The following is a 20,070-nucleotide window of genomic DNA, read 5'->3' on the forward strand; positions in this document are numbered from 1 at the left end:
CATAAGTAGTATATTCTTGTGACCCATGAAGTGCTTTCTGCAAAGGAATTCATTAACAACAGCTGCAGTAGCTGGCACTGCACATGAAGAAGGCAAGTGAAGTACATAAAATAGAGCCATACTTATCTTCAACTTTCAACGAAAAAATTTATTTACAATAGAGAATTTCATTTAAGTGACATGCATTTTCTTTTTTTTTTCTCATTTTTAATTTTATTTTACAAATCAGCAAATGCAGATAAAGTTTACACTCCTTAAGGCAAGAGTCCCCATGCAAGTAATACATGTTTATATTAAATCCAAAAGACATCCAACATGGGAACTCATGTACAAAGGGAAGGCTAGGATCAGCAATTTGTAATTTCTTAGAGAACTTGACAATCTCCCTGATACAGGAACTTTGAGATCAACTTGCTATGAATTATACTATGAAAATGCAAACAATAGCAAGAAATTCTGATAGTCATCTTAGTACTGCATACAATTAAATCAACTTTTATTTAGAAAGAAAATACAGTAGTGCATACGAAAAAGTGAAAATATAACCTGTCCACATAAATGTATGGACATCAGTGTGCCAATGGTCATATTGCACTCAATATCGAAGTCCAGAAATTTGGTTAAAAGTTAGCTTTTCCCCATTTTGGCAATCAGTTCATCACAAATCTTTGTTAATTCTTCTATCTCTTTATTCTGGAAAAGAAAAAGCAATATTAAGTATTACGAAAAATACTGTTGCATTAAGACAAGTTGTGGGGCTTTTTTTAATTATCCAACCTCTGGGAGAAGCGTGGGACAATTAAGTTTTCTCCAATACTGAGAACAGAAGATCTATACATAGATATATGTATATACAGAGAAATATATAGTATATATGAATACATAGAACAGCTATGTATAGTGCATTCAAACAATATGCTGACTTATTTCCACATACAGCTCCTCTGACTGCAATAAATACAATTTAGCACTCACGCAGACAGCTTTATAGCAGTCATTCCTATAATGATAATACATAGTGTAAATCTGTTTCTAGGCTGCACTTTTATAGCATTATTTTCACTCTGTTTCCCAGGGGCTCTAAGCAAGGATGAGCTGTACTACACTGAAAGCAAACTTCCTTGATGAGCTAGAGAACATGAGATATAAATAGGGAATTCCTGCAGTCACTTTTGCCCTAAATCATAGACATCTGTATCTGATAATTTTGCCTATATTAAGAGTGGATGGACATAAGGTAGGATTGGAATTATAGCTAAAACTAAAGATGGAAGCAAAAACTGAAATAAGAACTAAACCAGAAAGATGTTAAAACAAGAGAACCAAAGCAAACCATGGGCCCTGCTTGGTACACAGGTGCACCATGAGCTTTGATCAAGCCTCAACTGGCCCCGAGCGCTGGTCAAAGCCTGGCAGATGGGTCCACTTGCCTGAACTGCCTGGTGCAGGCAGCTGATTTTGTTGTAGGGGTCTGGGCAAGGCTGCTCTCCCTGGGGCCGGGGAGCTGCCAGGCCAGCTGGACACGAGGAGCAAGACAGGTCCTTGGGCTGACCTTGGCTGTGCTCTGAGCTCCAGAGGAGAGCGGGATGCAGCCACTCTGGGGAGAAGGTTTCACCAAGCTCTGGCCATCCCGTTGACTTCTGCGGGAAAAGAGCTGAATGGCTACTTACCTTTTGTTCCAGTGTTCTTTCCAACGCGTCCACTTTCAGCTGCTCTTTGCGAAGGCTGGCCTGATACGCCGCTTGCTCTTGCTGAGCCTTGCCTCTCACTTGTGCAATTTCAGCGTTGGCTCTAGAAAAACACAGATTTTTGACATGTTGGGTTCTCCGCAGGGAAGGACAGCGGGTACCGAAGAACGGACTGCACCTTAGCAGATGGGTGGTGAAGGCACGGCTGCCTTGTGCATGTCTTTGAAAACAGCCTGAGGCTTGTCCCTATAGACTTTTCCTGACTCCCTCTCTTGCTCAGCAGAGGCTGCAAAGTCTTTTCTTCATGTCTGTCGTTCCCTTCATGCTTCTCTCAGATATCTGTGCTGGGGTCACAAATGTCACTGACGTACAAGGGTTTTACGGCAGTTTCTAAACCTCATCTCCAGTTCTTACTGACTACACTCGCAGTGGGGACAAGAGCTGGAAAGCAAATCCAAGCCTCACTTGTCTTTAGGCACTGATCAATCCTAGTGACAATTTAGAGACACCTCTTGGGTCTAGGTGACTGTAATGAGAATCCAGAATGTAATCCCTAGAAATGCTTACTTGGTCGTTACATGGAAGCACAGAAAAAAAATAAAAATAAAATAAATCAGCTGGAGCTGCCTGTCTTAAGCCACGAGTTGATGTTCACTCCTTAATGGTGTCTTAAGGAGCTACTATCCAGGCAGATCTGGCATGATCTTTTGTGCAACTATTCCTCGTCACTCTCAGCACAAGTTGGGCTGATCCAGCTTAGATAACCGGTGTTCCCAGGGAGAGAGCGCCCGACTGATCCTGTGCTGAAACAGCCGGGTGGGACTTACACGTCCTGTTCTGCAGATTGATGCAGGGGCAATAACACTGCACGGGGGCAATAGCACATCTCCTGGGACAAGGAATACTGGCTGCAGGTGCAAATATCTGAGCACAGCCCTCCACAGCTGCATAAACCTAGCTAATGGCTTCTCTCTTGATCTTCCCTGGAAAACGAAGACATTTGATAAAGACAGAAATTTAAGGTGTTCTGTACACGGTCAGGAGCTGGAAGAAACACCAGCACACTGCAGAAATTCTCATTGTGGCATTTCATTCCACCCTCCATCACAGAGCAGCCTGTGCTCTGCAGTTTGAAGGAACAGGTTTGGGATGCAAGGTCCAGCCACGGGAACTCTCCTGCAGCTTGAACTCCTGAAAAGAGATGTGTACAACCAATTACCTGTCCAGTTTTTCCTCAGCGTGAATTTTGAGGGCTTGATACCTCTGCTCTTCCTTCTTCACTCGTGATAAATACTCCTGCGCGCATTTCTTTAACACTTCTTCATTCTTAAATGAGAAGATTACATTAAATTTAATCCAAGAGGTTGAAGTATAGGACAGGCACCTATTTGCAGGAGTCACATTCAGATATTTTAAGGGCTGCAGTCTAACTCTGACACTGGTACGTGAGAGCCTGCTCAGCTTCGCTCTTTAAAGGAGGGGACTTTAACACGACTCACCTTCCGAAAGCCCTCCAATACTTCTTTCATTTTTTCGTATCTCCTGAAAAGATCTGCCAGTGATTTCTCCACTGAGTTCAGATCTGCCAAAGCTTGTTCCTTCTCCACTATCAGCTGCTGAACTGTGTGATGGGAGACAGATTTCTCTCTCTGTTCATCCTCTGTTAGAAAGAAGAGAGGAGGAGGAAAAAAAAAGAGATTTTCAGAAGGGTAATAGTAGTAAGAACACTGATGTCACTATCATCTATAGCTTCTATTATCCTGTGCTCTACATGGTGTATTATTAAGTGTCATTTTTATATAAAGACACAGTCCTATTTTGAAAAAAAAGGTTGCTAAATACAGTGATATTTAAATACTTTGATGTTGGGGAAAAATGTAAATAGATCTCTGTACTGATGACTTATTTCACTCTGAACTCAGCTGTTCCCATGAAAAAGGCAGGTGTTGGATTTCCCTCGTTTGCCTGAAGATGCACTAGCTGAAGGAAAGGACGTTTATGCATATTACTAGCCCTGGCAATATATTACTTGCCATTGCTGATATATGCTTGTCATTTCCTGGCACCTCTTCTAATCCTGTACAAACAAGGCACTTTTTGTTTAATGGCATTCAACTCGAATTCTTCCCTTGGAAAAACAGTGTTTTACAAACTCTCTTTTTTAGGATTACTGTAGCAAGTGCCAGAAAGGAAATCTAACATTAAACAGACTTTCTAAGTTCTGGTCTGTAGAAAACATCTTCCCATCTTCTTCTGTGTATAGTTAAATTTGAGGCAGGGATGGTGGGAAGAACACAAGAGGAATCCAAATCCATATGGAAGACAACTTTTCAAAGGAATTGACCTAGTAATAAATTGGAATACCCCTTTAACACTGGAAGGAAAGGACTGGCATTGTCTTCCAAAATGCTTCATTGTTTGCTTCATATCCTAAAACATGATTCTTGTGTCCGTGTTTTAAGGGCTACTTTGAATGACACTGAAATGAAAACCAATCCATAAAACACAGCAGTTTTATATTACCATTTTCCTTGTCTACAATGGAAACTAAAATAAAGTAAGAAGTTTCCCATGTAAAAAGCACGGGGCATTTCAGAATCTACAACTTTTCATTCAGGCCTTTATATTTTGAAATATAAAGAACTAAACAAGACCTTATTTTTTTATTTGCATAGAAGTCTTCATCTGAATTCAGTATTTCATAGTGCTGGGCAGCTCTGAAATGTCAAAGTTGATACTGTCAATTCCCAGATGGAGATTAATCTCTTCCTTTCACACATTCAATCCTTTCATAGGCTTTTGTCGCTAGCCTAACTAAGCCCAGAGCAGCACGATGTCACGCCGTGCCTCAGCTCATGTTGGCTATGTTCTGTTCTTCTCTGCACGCCCCCAGGCAGCATCTTGCTGGGGCAGAGCCTGACCTGAGGTCATTTTGCTCTATGTGATGCAGAAGATCGAAAGAAGCAGAGATGCTCTAAGAACCTGCACTGAGTTTGTTGCACTGGAAGCTGTAACACCTTTATTTTGCTGGTGAATAAACACCTTTGATACGGCAGAACTGAGAAACCCAGAGCCCTGCAATGCCACATCAGTTTGGTATCATTTAACATCTCATAAAAAATAAACATTCTTTTCTGTTCTGCCTTCTTAAAGACATTCTGTGATCATCTGTAATGTCAAAATGAACGTATTCTCAAGGAAAAGGAGAAAACTATTTGTCATCCTTCATTTATTTTTCTAAATCTGAGAGGATGTCACCTTGTGCTCCAGCACAAGATTTGTTTAATCACGCTGGAGATTACACACTGACTAGCTCAATGCCGAAACACTCACAGCCAGGATCCTGTTCTTTGGCAAAACCTCTGTCGTCGCAACTCCACGCAGGGGGCAGGGTCCATTTGTGTGATCACGTAATGTACTTAAATGTATTTAATGTCACAACTGCACTTTTTCTGAGACTGCTGTCTGCGGTATTTTAGCAACTTCCTTCTTGTTTCTAGGGCAATCTAGAAAGTTAATAATTCGTGACCGTCCTTCACAACTACTGAGCAATTCTTCTTCCTCCCAGGGCATCGCGGTGCCCTCCTCTCTCCTCCAGCTCCTTCAAACTCATCCCCAGCCCTGCTTCAACTCGCACGTGGGAATCAGGAGCAAGCGATATCAGATGCTCCCTTTCTCCTCTCCGTTCCATGACGAGCTATCGGTGTCCTCGGACTGGGGGGGCGAGCTGACGCTTCATTAGACTCCAAGTGAGAAGAGGAATTTATATTGGGGAAGCAAGGAGTGACAGATACATTTTTCTGGAAAGAGGGAAAGTTTCCAGTGTGCTGTAGGCAAAGCGCATCTAACAATCTGAGATAGCAGTTAAGATGTATTTAAAGCCAAAGGGGCTACATACTACAGAAAACAGGAATCTGGCTGGAGGGGGACTGCAAGATCCATGAGATATTCTCTAAAACTATGATTTAGCTTTAATGAAAAAGCTGCTTAGTAGGACTGCGTAAAAGTCTGCCAGTCAAATCTTAGTGAAGCAGCTACAAATACTTCTGTCTAAAAATATTTATGAGGTTACATGATTAAAATATCTTAATTAAATGGCTTCCATGTCTGCGACACACACTGTCGACGGCTCACCAACAGTAACAACAGTCTGCTCAGGACTAACACTATCCAAATTGACAGAATCAGAGCACCACCACAGCAGATCTGCTTTCAGGCTCAGCTCAGTATTACTTAACGTTACTTAATGGGAATGCAGCAAACAGAGAACAAAAGCAAAAAGAAACTAAAAATGCAAAATGCTGGTGTGAAAGTTGGTGAAAAGCTTTACTTACCAGGCTTGCCTGTTTTGTTTTTGCAAGCAAATAGCAAGAAGCAACAAAAACGGAAGCAAAATAGAAAATCAGGAATTGTTAGGAAAGCAGAAAATAGGTAATGCAACAACCTGTAATGCACAAAGCATAACATCTGTTTGCTTTTCATAATGAGATTTAATCATGTATTTAAACGTACAAGTACAAGGATACATTTTTAACAGAAAACAACCCCAACATTACAAATCCGACACTAAAAAGGAAATCCACGACAGGGATTTTGGAAGGGAACTGTGGATGGCTGTGACCAAGGCGTGTGTAGGGTGGGGTGGAGTGAACATTGGGGTTACGCAGGCTCCGTTCCATACGGCTGGCAGTGCCACGCAGTCCTGAGCTGCAAAACTTGGGCAACAGTCAGCGAAGCAGCAGCACAAGCAGCAGGCCAGCCTGGAAAGCCTGTTCTTTTTTCTCCCCCCTCCTCAATACAAACAAGAACGTGTTAGAGGCCGAGGCAAGTGTCAGAAAAAAGGAAAAAAAAAATTAAAGCACCAGTAAAAAAATATGCAAAGAGACACTAACAGGGATCTATACCCTGACAGCTTGCAAGCTCTGCCTGTACAGAGTATGGCATGAAACTAATTGCATAAGCTAAGTGGGGTAATATTGGGTTCTATATGCATATGACAGCAAACACTAGACGTGCAACAGCCCTTGAAATCAAAGGCAATTACTGTTTGCAATGCATGGTTCTGGTGCCTTCATAAGCAAATATACACAATTATATATTGTTTATATGGAATATTTTCAGTATTCGTTATACATACACATGACAACTTATAAAAAGCCGAGCAGGATCTATCAATCACACTGAATATTCATTAAAGGGGTTTGTGAAATTGGTTCACTCATAATGCCCTCCTAACAGGGCTGTATAAATAGCTCAAAGGGGTTAAATCATAAATAGAAACAGCACAGGCATTTATTTTGTTAAAATGCATATTTTGCTTTAGCAGTAAGGCATTATTGTGATAATAGTTCATGGAAGTATATGCAAATAGCACACAGACAAGCATTTTCCTCCAAAACGTGACATTAGGATGAGTGGATTCCTTTATCAAAAGGGTCAGTAATTTACGACAAATGACAGGAGAAAGTGGGACAATTAGATGAAAAATTTACATTAAATGCAGGGAGAGGAAGCCTTGCATTTAATATATTACCATGCTGTAGAATTTGCATATTGCTCTAATTAACGCTTGCTTTCTGTGTCACTGTTGTTTCAGTTCCTTTGCAAATGGACAGTAAATTACATTATTTATAGCCATAGCTCTTAAAAACTTGCCATAGATCTCTGACTGATGCTCGGAATTTGGAGTTTAAAAATCTTTCAATTTCCTCAGTGGTCAATGGCTCAGTGCTTTAATTATCCTTGATTTCTTTCCAGCAAGACGAAAGGCAACTGTAGAATTTACTATGTATGTCATGGCTGTGCCTCTGCCTTAGGACCCCTACTCTATACCTTCTTGTTGCACTGAGGTCTCGCAATTTTAACTTTTTTTTTTTTTTAAATCTGTTTCTCAAAAATGGAATTGGAGTTTGTTATCAAAAAGAAACTTCTGTTGCTAACTACAAGCACATGCTTGGGGAAAAAAGGACAGGTCCTGTGTTTGTACATATGAATGGCCAGGTTCAGTGACGAAGCTGTACCAGAGCATGTTTAGTGTAAACCAAAATCAGTTAGGTTCTTTGCATACTCTAATCACTCTTATTTTAACACTTGCATGATGAGAATGACAGACGTTATGTCAGAAGGCAGGCAAATTTGCTCGGGTGTACATACAAAAGGCAATGGAGGCATCACACCATAGAGAATGAAGCCAGGCATACTGTTATTACATACTATTCATTATTATATAATTATTATTATTCTATCTATCTATCTATCTATCTATCTATCTATCCATCCATCCATCCATCCATTTATTCGTAGGCCCATTTTTCCCTTCACTTGAAAGGAGGCTGGGGTGTCTCCCAAGGGCTGAGAAATGCAGGAGAGTAACAAAAGCACCACTGACTTTGGGCAAAAATAAGTAAATCTACTACAATTGTATGTAAACATAACTCAAGCGTCAATTAAAAAACCTCAATTTATAAGAAACCAAAAATTTGAGGGTCACACAACACTGAATATGAGGGGACTGCCAATTTTAAAAGGGGCAAAACACTATGGTATGGTGATAGCTGTAATAAAAATGTTTCCCTGTTAAAAACCTGCTAGGAAGGTGCAGGTATGCTGCTGTGTGCCTGTACTCTCTGTGATAGTTCTCTCAGTGGGAGTAAGAGGAACAATTTCTCTCTTTTTATTTGTCAGTAAATAAACACAGCACTGGGTTCACAACACTCCCTGCTCGCAGATACCATTAGCTGGGCTGGACTTTCTCCAGATTTAACTCCAAGCCCAATCCTAATGGCTTTTAACAATATCTCATAGTTCTCTGCTGCTTTACTTGAGCTTGTCCAGATGAGCTTGGTCCTGTTTTCTCATCACCCACTGATTCTCTTCCTGCTCTTCCCAGCAACAGTGGCCATGGCAAAGCCATGACCCTACTCAGCTCTTTGCCCTTCTGGGAGACGGCTGGAGCTGAAGCAGCACAAGGCACTGGTGCTTTCTATAGCCAGACTAAGAAAAAGAGCTTTGGAAATCTTCTGAGGAGGCTTTAAAATCACATCCCAGGGGCCAGACCTCCCGTGCTAAGGAAGCACATGAGTCCTGCAACCTTCGGTTTTGAAATGCTACTGCACGTAGCGTGTCTCATTTGCAGGGCATGCTGTTAACAAAGGCGTTTTCTAATTATTGCGAGGCAAAACATGTCATAATTCAGACCTTAAAGGAGACCCCTATGGCAGTAAATAGCTGGGGAGGTGGACTGGCCACTCATAATCTCTCAGCTGGGATTGGAGTTAATCTAGGTTTTGGTCTGACCAATGCACTTAGCACAGATAATCCCTGTTGTTGTAAAGAGCTAAGTTTGGTATCTCCCAGTAAACAGTTGGGAGCGGATGACTAAAGGGTTTTTAGGTCACTGAAAGTCTCTCCTGGAGATACCCATGAATTCTGGGCAAAGCGTTTGAACACGCTTCCTATGGGACAGTTTGCTTTGATGCAGAAGAGAAAGCCCTGACCTTTCTGCACTACCCGGTCTGCCTCGGGGGCTACTTTCTGTAAAATGAAGCCTTAGCTTTTCATCACAACCTGGCAGTGCACACTGGTGTCCTCAGATGCATTCACAATTCCCAGCAGCATCAGCAGATGCAGCTGGCATCAAAACGAAGCCCACAGACTTAAATCATGTTTCCATGCTCTCTTCAGAAAATCAGAGTGGAGGATAGCATCTTTCAGAGTAGAAACACCTACCTATCATCTGAGCGATCGTCTTCTCATATTCTGAAACTATTTTCCTAGAAGAGAGGAGAAAAAGAAAAGCTTTTAGCAAACATCATAATTGCTAATGCTTGCTGAGAAAATAACGCTGCTCAGTAACTGAACTATGGTATTTTAAAAGAGATACAGAATCCCTTCACACTTTTATGTGCTCCTTATTACCTAAGTAACAAATAAAACTGACAGTTTAAACATTGCACCTGATTTTTAATTCTCCATGTAAATCAACAGAGGTGGGGGGAGGGAAAAGAGATTGCTTCGAAACAAATTCTGCCATTTGAAACATGCCCAAAGCACATCACCAATCACGATTTAAATATAAACACAATCACACTGGCTAATTCTAGAACTACAAAGAGTCTGATTTTTCCATTACTTTCTCCCCTCTTCTCCATGTTTGTGTTTGCTTGTTTTTAATGTAAATGTTAAGTAAAGTTACAATTGGTAGCAAGTAAACCTAACAGAAGTATAGTTGGCCCTCATCCAAAATATATCTAATCTTCCACCCTCCAAATGCAACTAAACGATCCATTACCACTTAAGAGAACAAGACCAAAATATTCAATTATGTAGCACAAAATCCACCGCGTCCTGTTTCCCAAATCTGTTGTTGAAACAGAGGTGGCAAAATGCTACTTTTAAGACCATTTTATTTCACACACTCACAGTAGGCTTTGAATTTCCTTCTTGAAAAGAGGTTAGCCAAAATAAGCAGATTAAATGTGATTTAGAAAGATGATCATCCCTTTCCAGAGCCAAATAAAGCTAATGCAATGAGACTAGCTTGATCTGTGCTTTGATTCATGAGCCACGTAGGACTGCCTATGAAAAACAAAATTACCCCACGCTTCATCTGAAGTGGATATTCGAAATAGTTCACTGGTGTTTGAACAGGTCTCTTTTGAAGTCCTCGCTCACTTTCACTTGCTCCATTTTAGAGAAGTCTGCTGCAGTTGGTGAGGTTACAGAAAGGACGTGGGAAAATCCCGAGACAAAAGTCAGTAGGGAAAGGAGAAACTTGCGGAGCTCCCAAAAAACTAACGCAGTAACTCCAGCACCGCCTGTCTCGAATCTGAATCACAGAGCCCAGAAACCCCTGAGAAGGCCACTGGCCCCAAGGGTCAGGAGCATCTCCTCGTCCTGGTCCCGCAGAGCACTCAGCAGAGGAGGGGCTGAGCTGTGCATCACCCTGACCCGGCTCAGGCTTCAGGTAGAAACAATTTTCAGTACTGGAGCCAGAACAGCAGATCCACTGGGATCGGCTTGGATGCTGCTTTCCCTGCTGTCGGTCCTGTTGGTTTAATTGGCTTTTTCCTTTTTTTTTTTTAATCCATAAACGACACTTTCGAGAGCAAAGACAGCCACAAGGATTTTCCCCTAAAAGGAAGGGATTGGTTTCATGTCCAAAGAAGATTACCTCAAAAGCCTGCTGTAAGCAATAAGGATTTCAAAGCCATGTCATGTCCTTGTAACACCAGGCACCTTTAGGAAGTTTTATCATCCAAGAAAACAAAGCCATGGACTTCTTGCAATTTCGTAAGTCTTAAAAACACCAAGATCTAGGGCTACAAAGGATCTCAGAGGTCATCTGCTTGAATTCCCCTACTGAGGCATAATCAATTAAACCCCCAAATAACCGTATTTAAATATTTCTCGCCTGCCTCTGGTTGTACCCTCGGATTATGGTATAGCCCATCCTGGTTTAGCTCTTCGATAGTTACGACATTATTCTAACTTCTCATCTTGGCTACTGTTCTGTGGAGTGGAATTTCCTGTAGTCTGATGTTTTTCTGGAAACTTAGCTGAACTCAGGATATTCCAGGTAGAGAATGCGGGACTTGGGCAAAGGAGCATCGCTTCTCCCTCTGTGGAAAGTGATGCTTTTGTGCTTGCAACCCTAGATAATCCCTTTGCTCCTTGCTTATCATGATGTCATATCTACTTGCTGGATCTCTAATTTACCACACATGGACTATTTCAACATTTAATCTTCCAAGAGAAATCTTTCTTTGTGCACACATGCATATTTTATCATTTTGTGACAAAATAAGTCAGATTTTTTTTTCACCCATGTGTTCTAGGGATGTGCCTGTAGGAAATTTGGCTTAGATAATGTGTTTTTTTTCAAATCAAATTTTATCAAGGGCGTAAACACACAAGCAAATCACTGTGAGGAGGATGAAGGAAGATCTACAGTGTGCCAGCTGCTCTGTGTCACCCCCTGCTCTCCTTTCATTAAGGAATAAGCAGCCTCTGTCAGTGCCCGTTCGCAGCCATCAGGCACGTGCACCCAGGCAGTTTTGAGAGAACAGACCAAGCACTGCATCCCAGCGTGTACTGAACGCTGAGACATTCCTTACACAATTCCTAATTTTATTCATTCCTTGTTTTGCTTCCTTGGTTTGAGTGTCTGCAGCAGTTCCTTTCGCTTTGCCTCATTATACATTTGAGGGCAACGCCAGGGTTTTGTTTCCTTTCCCGAGCAGAGTGCAAGAGAGGTGGGAGAGCTCAGCTGGGTGCTGGGAGATAGTCTTCTGAAAGCAAGCAAGCAAGCAGCTGCCCTTGCCTTTTGCAGATGCTTCTCTTCAGATGCTTTGGCTCAAAGCCCTGCGCTGCTGCTGTTCGAATCTGCCACGTGCGACTCCTGGCACCCACACCAGTGTTTGCCGAGTTCAGTACCGCAGCTCCCTTTTACCCTACTCCCTAAGGATGGTTTTCCTGGATATAAGCAGGAATTGTATACGCAGGTCATCACTCGATACAGCTCGTTGGCTTTGCCTTTAAACCACCGAGATGTTTAATTCTGGGAAGAAGCTGGTGCTAGAACAGAAGCGATTTTGAAGGAAATTCAGTTTCAGAAGTGATTGCAGAAATTACTACTTAAAAGAAGGATGGCAAAATAATCTGACAGTTTCTGTTTATGAGTTAAGGGGTGGGGGGATGGTTTTTCTGTTTGTTTGAAGGTCAAAAAAAATAAGCTTTAAAGACCTCATGAAAGTAGTTTTATACATCCTCTTTTGCAATTGGTGACTTTCTCAGACCCAGATCAATGAGCAGGACAAGCTCATTAGTATGTCAACCTTACAATATTACCACTGTAAAAAAAAAGGCTGAAACTTCCAACTGACTAAATGAGAGGCAATAGTGATTCTTCGAGCAACACCGCTCACCTCATCCACTACAGTGATTTCGTTGTCACCCTTGCAAGTGGTAGGACCTGGGCTGGGAAGGAAGGTCAACCAGTTATGTTCCAGTATACAGATATTTAACATAATAGAGGCAGGTTTGCAAGGAGAAATAGAGTAAAACAGACAACTAGAATACATTGAAAGGCTCAGGGTCCTCTGTCAGCTCTCAAATGGAGCAGCAAACTCCAAGATAACTATTGCTTAACTACAATCAAGCTTATTGTGTACAGTAATTAAAAAATCAGCTTAGTTCAAAGAAAATGGTGTAGAATCTCCTTGAAAGTCAACACTCAGAGGCCAGAGTGGTTCCTTTGCAAGAAATGTTTTTCTACTGGCAAGTGGGGTTTTCTTTCTATTTTTAAAGAAACTTTTTACAATAATGTCCTGGAGGGAGTCTGTACTACTCCTACCTGTCTGCAAATCTTCACATTCTTTCTTCTGTTGGCAAAGCTAGTTGTGGAGAGTGAATTTTAAATTAGCGCACGCATACGTCTGCCAGCTCTGCAGGCAGGCTCAGTCAGTCAGCAACTCACAGCACAAACTGGAGGAAATTCTTCCCCTACATTAACCTAGATTAAGACTTTTCTTAGATCAGTATTTTGAGGATGTAAATGAGATTAGCGACATAGAAGTTTTCAATGATTACCCTGAACAGGGATGCCCACCATGCAGAGCAAAGACGAAATACCAGTTTAAGATCAATCCAAAGCCTGCAGTTAAAAATAACAAAACAAATTCAGCTAACCTGTGTACTACCTGCAGGCTGAAATGAGACTCTCTGTCAGTGTGATTAGTGACAAGTTAATAACGCACCTCATTTCCATCACTTCCCTTCTGCTTTCTTCATATTTCTCTTTCCACTCCGATACTTCTCTTTCCTTGGCCACAATCTGAAACAAAGCAAAGGAAAAAAAAAAAAACAGTAAATCCAAGTGATCCATTAAAGAGGAAATTAAATAACTGTACAATATCTGATTTAATATCAAACTCTAATTAACAGAAGTATAGTTTTCAAGTGCATAATGAGTTCAAATATAAGCATCTCCAGTGATCTTTTTCAGACTGAGGGGTGCAATTAAAAAAATTCGGATGTGAAATCATACTCAAGTTTTGAAAAATTAACTTGGGAAAATAGATGCAATGTTCTTGTTTCATGTTTCGTTCCCGATTACGACAAGGACACTTTTCAAGAAATACTGTATTACACTACACTGTGTCTGATTTGACCTGGTGCCAAACCTGAAATACTTCTGTACATGGGTTTGGAATATGGTCCCCTGGTTTGTCCTCTAAGGGGTTCTGCTGCTTCTGCATGCCTACTTAGGGCTGACTGTTCAGGAAATTCTACACCCAAAGGACTGCGTTCCTTTGTGCTCCTTTCGTTCACACAATCTATCATAAAGTTTGGAATACTTTAGAACACTTTGGAACACTAGATTGTACCCATTCTTTGATTGTTATTATTAGCCAGACTACTCTTATTTGTAGCTTTGTAAAATACATAATTCCATTCCTATTTCTAGACTCTTAAAATTTTTGTATAATTATATAGCAACGTCAAGATGCACAGAGTACACTTGAGGTCAAAAAAAAAGAAGAATTATTTTCATATAATGTCTGCTTTCTCTTACGTCAAAAAAAGCAAAACTTACAGTGTGGCACCTGTTGCTTTGGCAGCCTCTGGCACAGCTTTAGCACGGCTGAGGACACTTTCAAGAATAGAACAAGCGTTCATCATATGAATCATTTGGGAGAAAACAGGAAAGAAGGAAACCGCAAAGGGCACACATTTCCTTTTCCAAATTCTGAAGAAAATTACCTCTGCTCTGGCGAGTCGTAGCGCAGAGTCCAAGTCTTGCTGGGGGTAGAGAAGACCTGTGGTGCTTTCCGCATCCGAGGTGCCGATCCGGGAGTACAGTGCACTTTTAGAGATGGAAACATCTGCTGGGATAGCAGGTTCTCTCTGTGTGTTTGTTTTTTTAAATACAAAGAAATGAACCATTAAATATGCGTTTAGCTAATATGTTTTCAGGGTGTAGTGCTGGGCACCAGGGTCCTGAGCTAGGATTAGAATCCTGTGCACTACTAAATTATAACAGCAAAAACACTGACAAGGAACTTTGAATTTAGCCATCATAAAAGAGACATTTAAGATCCACAGTAAGCATCAAGGAAGTCATATTACCCTTACAGAGAGAAAACAAAGACAGTGCTTTGCCGCCAATATTTTAGGGTCCTCTATTAGAAAATCTATTACTTTCTGATGCAGAAATTTCACCAAAACATCCTCAAGAACTGCATGTCAGCAGAGGAAATTAGAACTGGGAGGCAGGGAGCCTGTTAAGGGGAATTCTGCTTCCATAAAAACAGATGAAGGAACCAGAAGCAAGAGGACAGCTCGCTTTCTTAGGTCCGACCTGCCAATATACTGTATCTATCATAAACAGTACGTCATAAAAGCGTGAATATCATATAGAATCATAGGATATACAGGTGATGTTGCTGCCCCACTGGTATGTAGCATGCAATTAGTAAGTTAAATGAGGTTTTATTTGCAGCTGCCAATTTTGCTCATGTCAGTGGCCCAGATTAAGGCAGAAGGAAATGAGGAATAGAGCAAAAAAAGAGGTATTAAACTGAGACGCATGAGATGATGAGTTGCAAACAACTCTAGATACAAACAATCCAAGTAACAGCACATTACAACCAAGGAGATTATAAAAGAGAGTTAGGTATATACTCAACACAAAAAAAACCACATTTTTAGACACTATCTGTGGCAACCCCCTGAGAGCAGACGCACCAGCACAGCTATATGTCCCCGTGTCCCCCACCTGTGTTTTACATCTCGTGATCAACCAGCTAACAGGCAGGTGCTGACCACCCGGCTGGGTATTGCCTCTGGCGCTCTGGGAAACAAACTGTTCTCTCTCTCAGCTGCTGGTAGGTCACAAAATAATTCTGGAGGTGGATGTGACCATATCCCTATTGCTGGGGTTTAATGTTTCGCTCCTCTGTTAAACACGCACGAAACTGGCCAAAGGAATGAGGATTACTGGGGATGGGGAGGAGCGGGGCAGGCAGTACAGACACCACAGCGATCCCCAAAACTTTGCTTCCTTACAACACTGCACTAAAACAGGCTGGAGAAGCAAAATGTCACAAAAAATTAAAATGCACTTTTTTTTTTTAAAGAGGAAAATCTTCACAGAAACCAAACAGGGTAGCAAGTTAATGGTAAGAGGCTTCTCTATGAGCTCAGCTGTGTTTCCAGGCTCCAGAGCAGTGCGGGGACCCCCGCGACTACACTGTGCAGATAACGTTGGCCTCAGGATAATTCTGTGAGACAGCAAGAGCATCTCCATTTCATGGGCCAAGGACCAGCTCTGGTCCCTGCATGGTCCAGAGCAGTCCCAGCGAAGCCCCACCTCGAGGAGCACCGTGGGGGAAGATGGGCTTAGCCCTGGCCAGCGACATGTTTTTGCATTTATCAAGTATTTTCCTTTCTCTCTCTGAAATCCTTCCACCAAAAGAAGTTTCACAGGAAAGATCTCGCATCTGAGTATGGCTGAAATTCCCTGAATTCCTGTGACCTAAGAAGATACTTCACACGGTACAGAACAGTCAAACACACTGACTCCAGCGGGGAGGACACAAATGCCCAGAAACCCCTCTCTCGCTGTGTATGTATACACATGTCACTTGCTAAGTTTTTATTTTACTGTAAAAGACGGTTGGGATTTTAGTTGGGTTGGTTTGTTTCTTTTTTAATAAAATAGCAGAGTCCCATTCTACTGCTTGAGGCACAGGAATGTGACAGTGAGTAGATAATATCTGAATCAAGGTTCAGTCCTCCTCTCCACAACCTGCACACAAAGAGACCTCATTAATTTCAACACCACATGCTCTTGTTTCAACACAGTTAAAAGGAAATTTTGTCAGATGCTATTCCATAAACCATTCACTTGCTCTCAGTTGTTCTCTCGTAGCCTAGAATAATAGAAAGGATCCAAACCCACTTCTAATTTTGTTGCAATCCCTTCTGAGTTCTCACATCACTCCTTATTGAAGAAGCCATATTAAAAATTACATACTATTCTCACTCAAGATAAAACACAGGACTAGATGTTCTGGATATCACATCTGTAGACAACATGAAGAAACCACACCAGCAACATTAAAAGACCACGCAAGAAAATTTAATCAGAGCAAGAATAAGCTAAACAGTACTTACAAAACACCATACTGTACCTTTATTTATGTAAGAGACTCTCACTAATTTGGTCTATATTTTTTTGTTCATTTTTAAACATGAGAGTCAATTGACTATTACTTCTAGCATTTATGGAGCAGGCCATCTCTTCTCTTTTTTGCTACATTTAACCATGAACACACAAAATAATGATCAATTCCAATGTAATTACAAGGTGCAACCTCAAATCCAGTGGATTCTCTTATCTGAGCAAAGAGCATCACGAGATCTATCAAAATTACATTGCCTGTATTCTTGAAAGTATCTCCCAGTATACAACAACTATACAGGAAAAAATACATCTGGGACCCAAACTCAGACATCTATGTAAATGCATACAAACAAAAACACATGGTGCTGTTCACAGATCTAAGTAAAGGTAAAATAGTCAATAAATGAGACTACTGCTGGCTCAACTCAGTATCCTAGCTTCAAAACAACATACTTTAGTTCCATCTCAACACAAGGCAAGAAAAACTGAGAGATAAAAAAGAGCCATTAGATCATCAAAGCTGCCCTCAAAAGAAAGGCCATCCTGAAAATCAATCTGTTGAACTGTTTGTATCATATTTCAAAGCCTCCTGCAGCTTAATCTGCTGGATCTCATGAAGAGACTGCTGGAAAATATTAATTGTAGCATTAGAAACACAGATTTCCTTAAGCTCATACAAAACCATGTGTCAAAGTAACTGCCAGGATGAGGAAAATTTTTAAGGAAAAAAGAACATTTAGAGCATTTAATACATACTTATGCTTTTTTAAATATAGTGTTCAACACCCCACTAATATAAGTATGTTTTCTCTAGTTCTCCTTTGCATTTGAGTAAATTGAACAAAAGAATAGTAATAATGACCTGCAAAACAACTTAAAATTTCCAAAAATCACTGTAAAAACAATTGGAATTTAACCACTGAGCAGAAATACTTGTAGTGGTCTGACCTGTATTGTCCTATCTCTGGAAACACCTCACAGGAGTCACAATCAGGCTGCTGGGTTCTGTCTTTGGCAGAAGCAGTGAGGACAAGTCTTTGTGATTTTATTTCAAAAGCCAATTTTACACAGCTCCAAATTGATGCACAATTCAGTAACTGTTATTTGCTGTCTCCAAATATTCCTATCCTGAGAAAATAACATAACCTGACCAACGGGATGACGGCATTACCTAAAATAACTGCGTCAATGCTTTAAGTTCGACACCTAACTGCTGAGAAGGTAAGCAGTTAATTGGGGTAATAATAAGCGTAGGGATTTGTAAGTCACTGAACCTCGCACAGAAAGATTAAAGTCTGCAGGGGAATTACTACTAAATGTAGGTCACTGCCATCTTAGTGTAAATATTTGAGAGCCCAACACACTTCCTCTTGTCCTCCCAGCATCTTTTACAGAAACCAGATATCTGACCAGAGAGGGAATAAATCCCCATTGATTAACCAGCTGCACTTCTCTCACTTCAAGAAGGTCAAAGTGAAAGAAAAGAGAAAAAGGTTCTGCAATGAAAATGAAAACTAGTTTGTATCATACTGCTCAGAGGAATAGGTATTTAGCCCTGCTGAAAATTAGCTTGTCCTTTTGCGAGCACTCAAATACTGCCTGGGTGCGTATCAAATGACCTACTCTTTTAACTAACTGATGTGTGTGCAGACAGGTCAATGGAGGCAGAACAGGACCTACCTGTGCTTGCAAATATACGGAAAGGCAAGTAAAATCCAAGAATAAGTTCTCTACTTATAAAGTTTTCCTAGAAAAAATGGTATCCCTGTTTGAAGGAACTATTCCTCTTTCACCACCATGAGAGCCCCCCAGAGCTGTTACGCACTAATCCCACTCGTGCCGATGCCTTTCCTTTCAGCTTCTCTCTTTTCCTTGGATCTTATTTCAACACCCAACTCTACATCGCCTCAGCATCTGTAGGGTGGCGGACACAAACCCTATAGCCTGTCCGTTCACGTTCCACTGATAAAAAAGTGGCCACAGGACATCCTAATGTAGACTGATTAATAGAGAAGCATTAATTCATCTCGAAAATGGAAGACAGAAATCTTTGCCAATGTAAAAATAGACTAGTCCTGCTGTTGTTGAGGTGTGTGACAAGAAGTTTGGGAGTGGCTGAATAACTTCCCTCTGTCTGAGAACAAAGGGCACATCCTTATTCTCAGTCCTAGTGCTAGTAGAAAAGACTTGTATTTAAACTTAATTTCAGCTGACCTAACTTGCCATAACAAGTGTTTGTGTCTTTATTTAGCACCCTATTCTTGTTACCCATCGCGTAACAGTTTAGCAAATGCTAAATGTAATTGTACAACCTTAAGAAAAGAACCGTGGCTGGCCAATGAGAAGGGAATTCTGCCAGTTAGTATCCGAATTTAAGTCACTGCAGTCGTCTGGTGGATCCTATTATACTCAATCCAGGCCGCAAGTCACTGTAGGTCACGCAAGTTGTCATCATAGGCTAATTTAACATTAGCAACCTCCCACTGAAAGAGTAGAGTTACGCAAGGACAAAAGTCCTTCCCAGCCTAACATCACACCCACAGTATCCAGCTAAAAGCGTTCCTATGACTGGACCAACACGGGGCTTTGTGAATGTCAAAATGCAACCCATTCTCTGTCAGAGGGTGGAGTTTCGCTTGTTTTTCTCTTTTCATCTCTATTTACTGTTTTTGCCATCTTTGTTACACAGATTAATGGCTTTCTCTAAGAATTCACATGAAATCCATTCCCCATTTCTAAATTCTAAAGAGTTCATAAACTTATTCTAGATAAAAGAAAATGCTGTAATGATGTTAATGCTGTAATGATGTTAAAAAGCATCTTTCAAATATAACTCCACATACTCAAATATATACTATAACATTTTTGCAGCTCAGAATCTTCCCTGGGTAACACACAAGAATTCACAGACATACGAACCGATTCTCTCCAGTCTAAAACAGCACAATTTGTGAGTCTCTGAATTGCTGGCTAGAAGCAAAAATGCAGACATCTAACTGAAGTTTTTTGTATAAGCCGTGAAGACCATCCAGGTGTTATTACATGTTACATCTTGAGTGTTTCCTGGTGCTAGAGAGCCCGACTGCTGCGTGTTACAGCAAAGTGTTGGGAGGACAAGGAGGTAGAGAGAGAATAGAGGTAGAGAGGATCTAGAGAGGATCCCACCTCACCCTCTTCTGACACCTGTCACTGGGG

The 20,070-nt window shown here is 41.0% G+C and overlaps 1 protein-coding gene across 1 annotated transcript in view; it reads right to left on the minus strand.

The window, feature by feature from the left end:
• Positions 1-627: 627 nt before the first annotated feature.
• The window catches only part of TACC2 (transforming acidic coiled-coil containing protein 2), a 35,004-nt gene continuing 15,561 nt past the window's right edge, over positions 628-20,070 (minus strand). The window contains exons 7-13 of the mRNA XM_009979705.2: positions 14,451-14,594; positions 13,445-13,521; positions 9,417-9,460; positions 3,188-3,348; positions 2,908-3,014; positions 1,671-1,791; positions 628-693 (exon numbers count right to left, since the gene is read on the minus strand). Of these exons, the coding sequence (XP_009978007.1) occupies positions 628-693; positions 1,671-1,791; positions 2,908-3,014; positions 3,188-3,348; positions 9,417-9,460; positions 13,445-13,521; positions 14,451-14,594 (720 nt within the window). The remainder of the gene's footprint in view (positions 694-1,670; positions 1,792-2,907; positions 3,015-3,187; positions 3,349-9,416; positions 9,461-13,444; positions 13,522-14,450; positions 14,595-20,070) is intronic.

Source organism: Tauraco erythrolophus, chromosome 9 (genome assembly GCF_009769465.1).
Source record: "Tauraco erythrolophus isolate bTauEry1 chromosome 9, bTauEry1.pri, whole genome shotgun sequence".
NCBI classification, from domain to species: Eukaryota; Metazoa; Chordata; class Aves; order Musophagiformes; family Musophagidae; genus Tauraco; species Tauraco erythrolophus.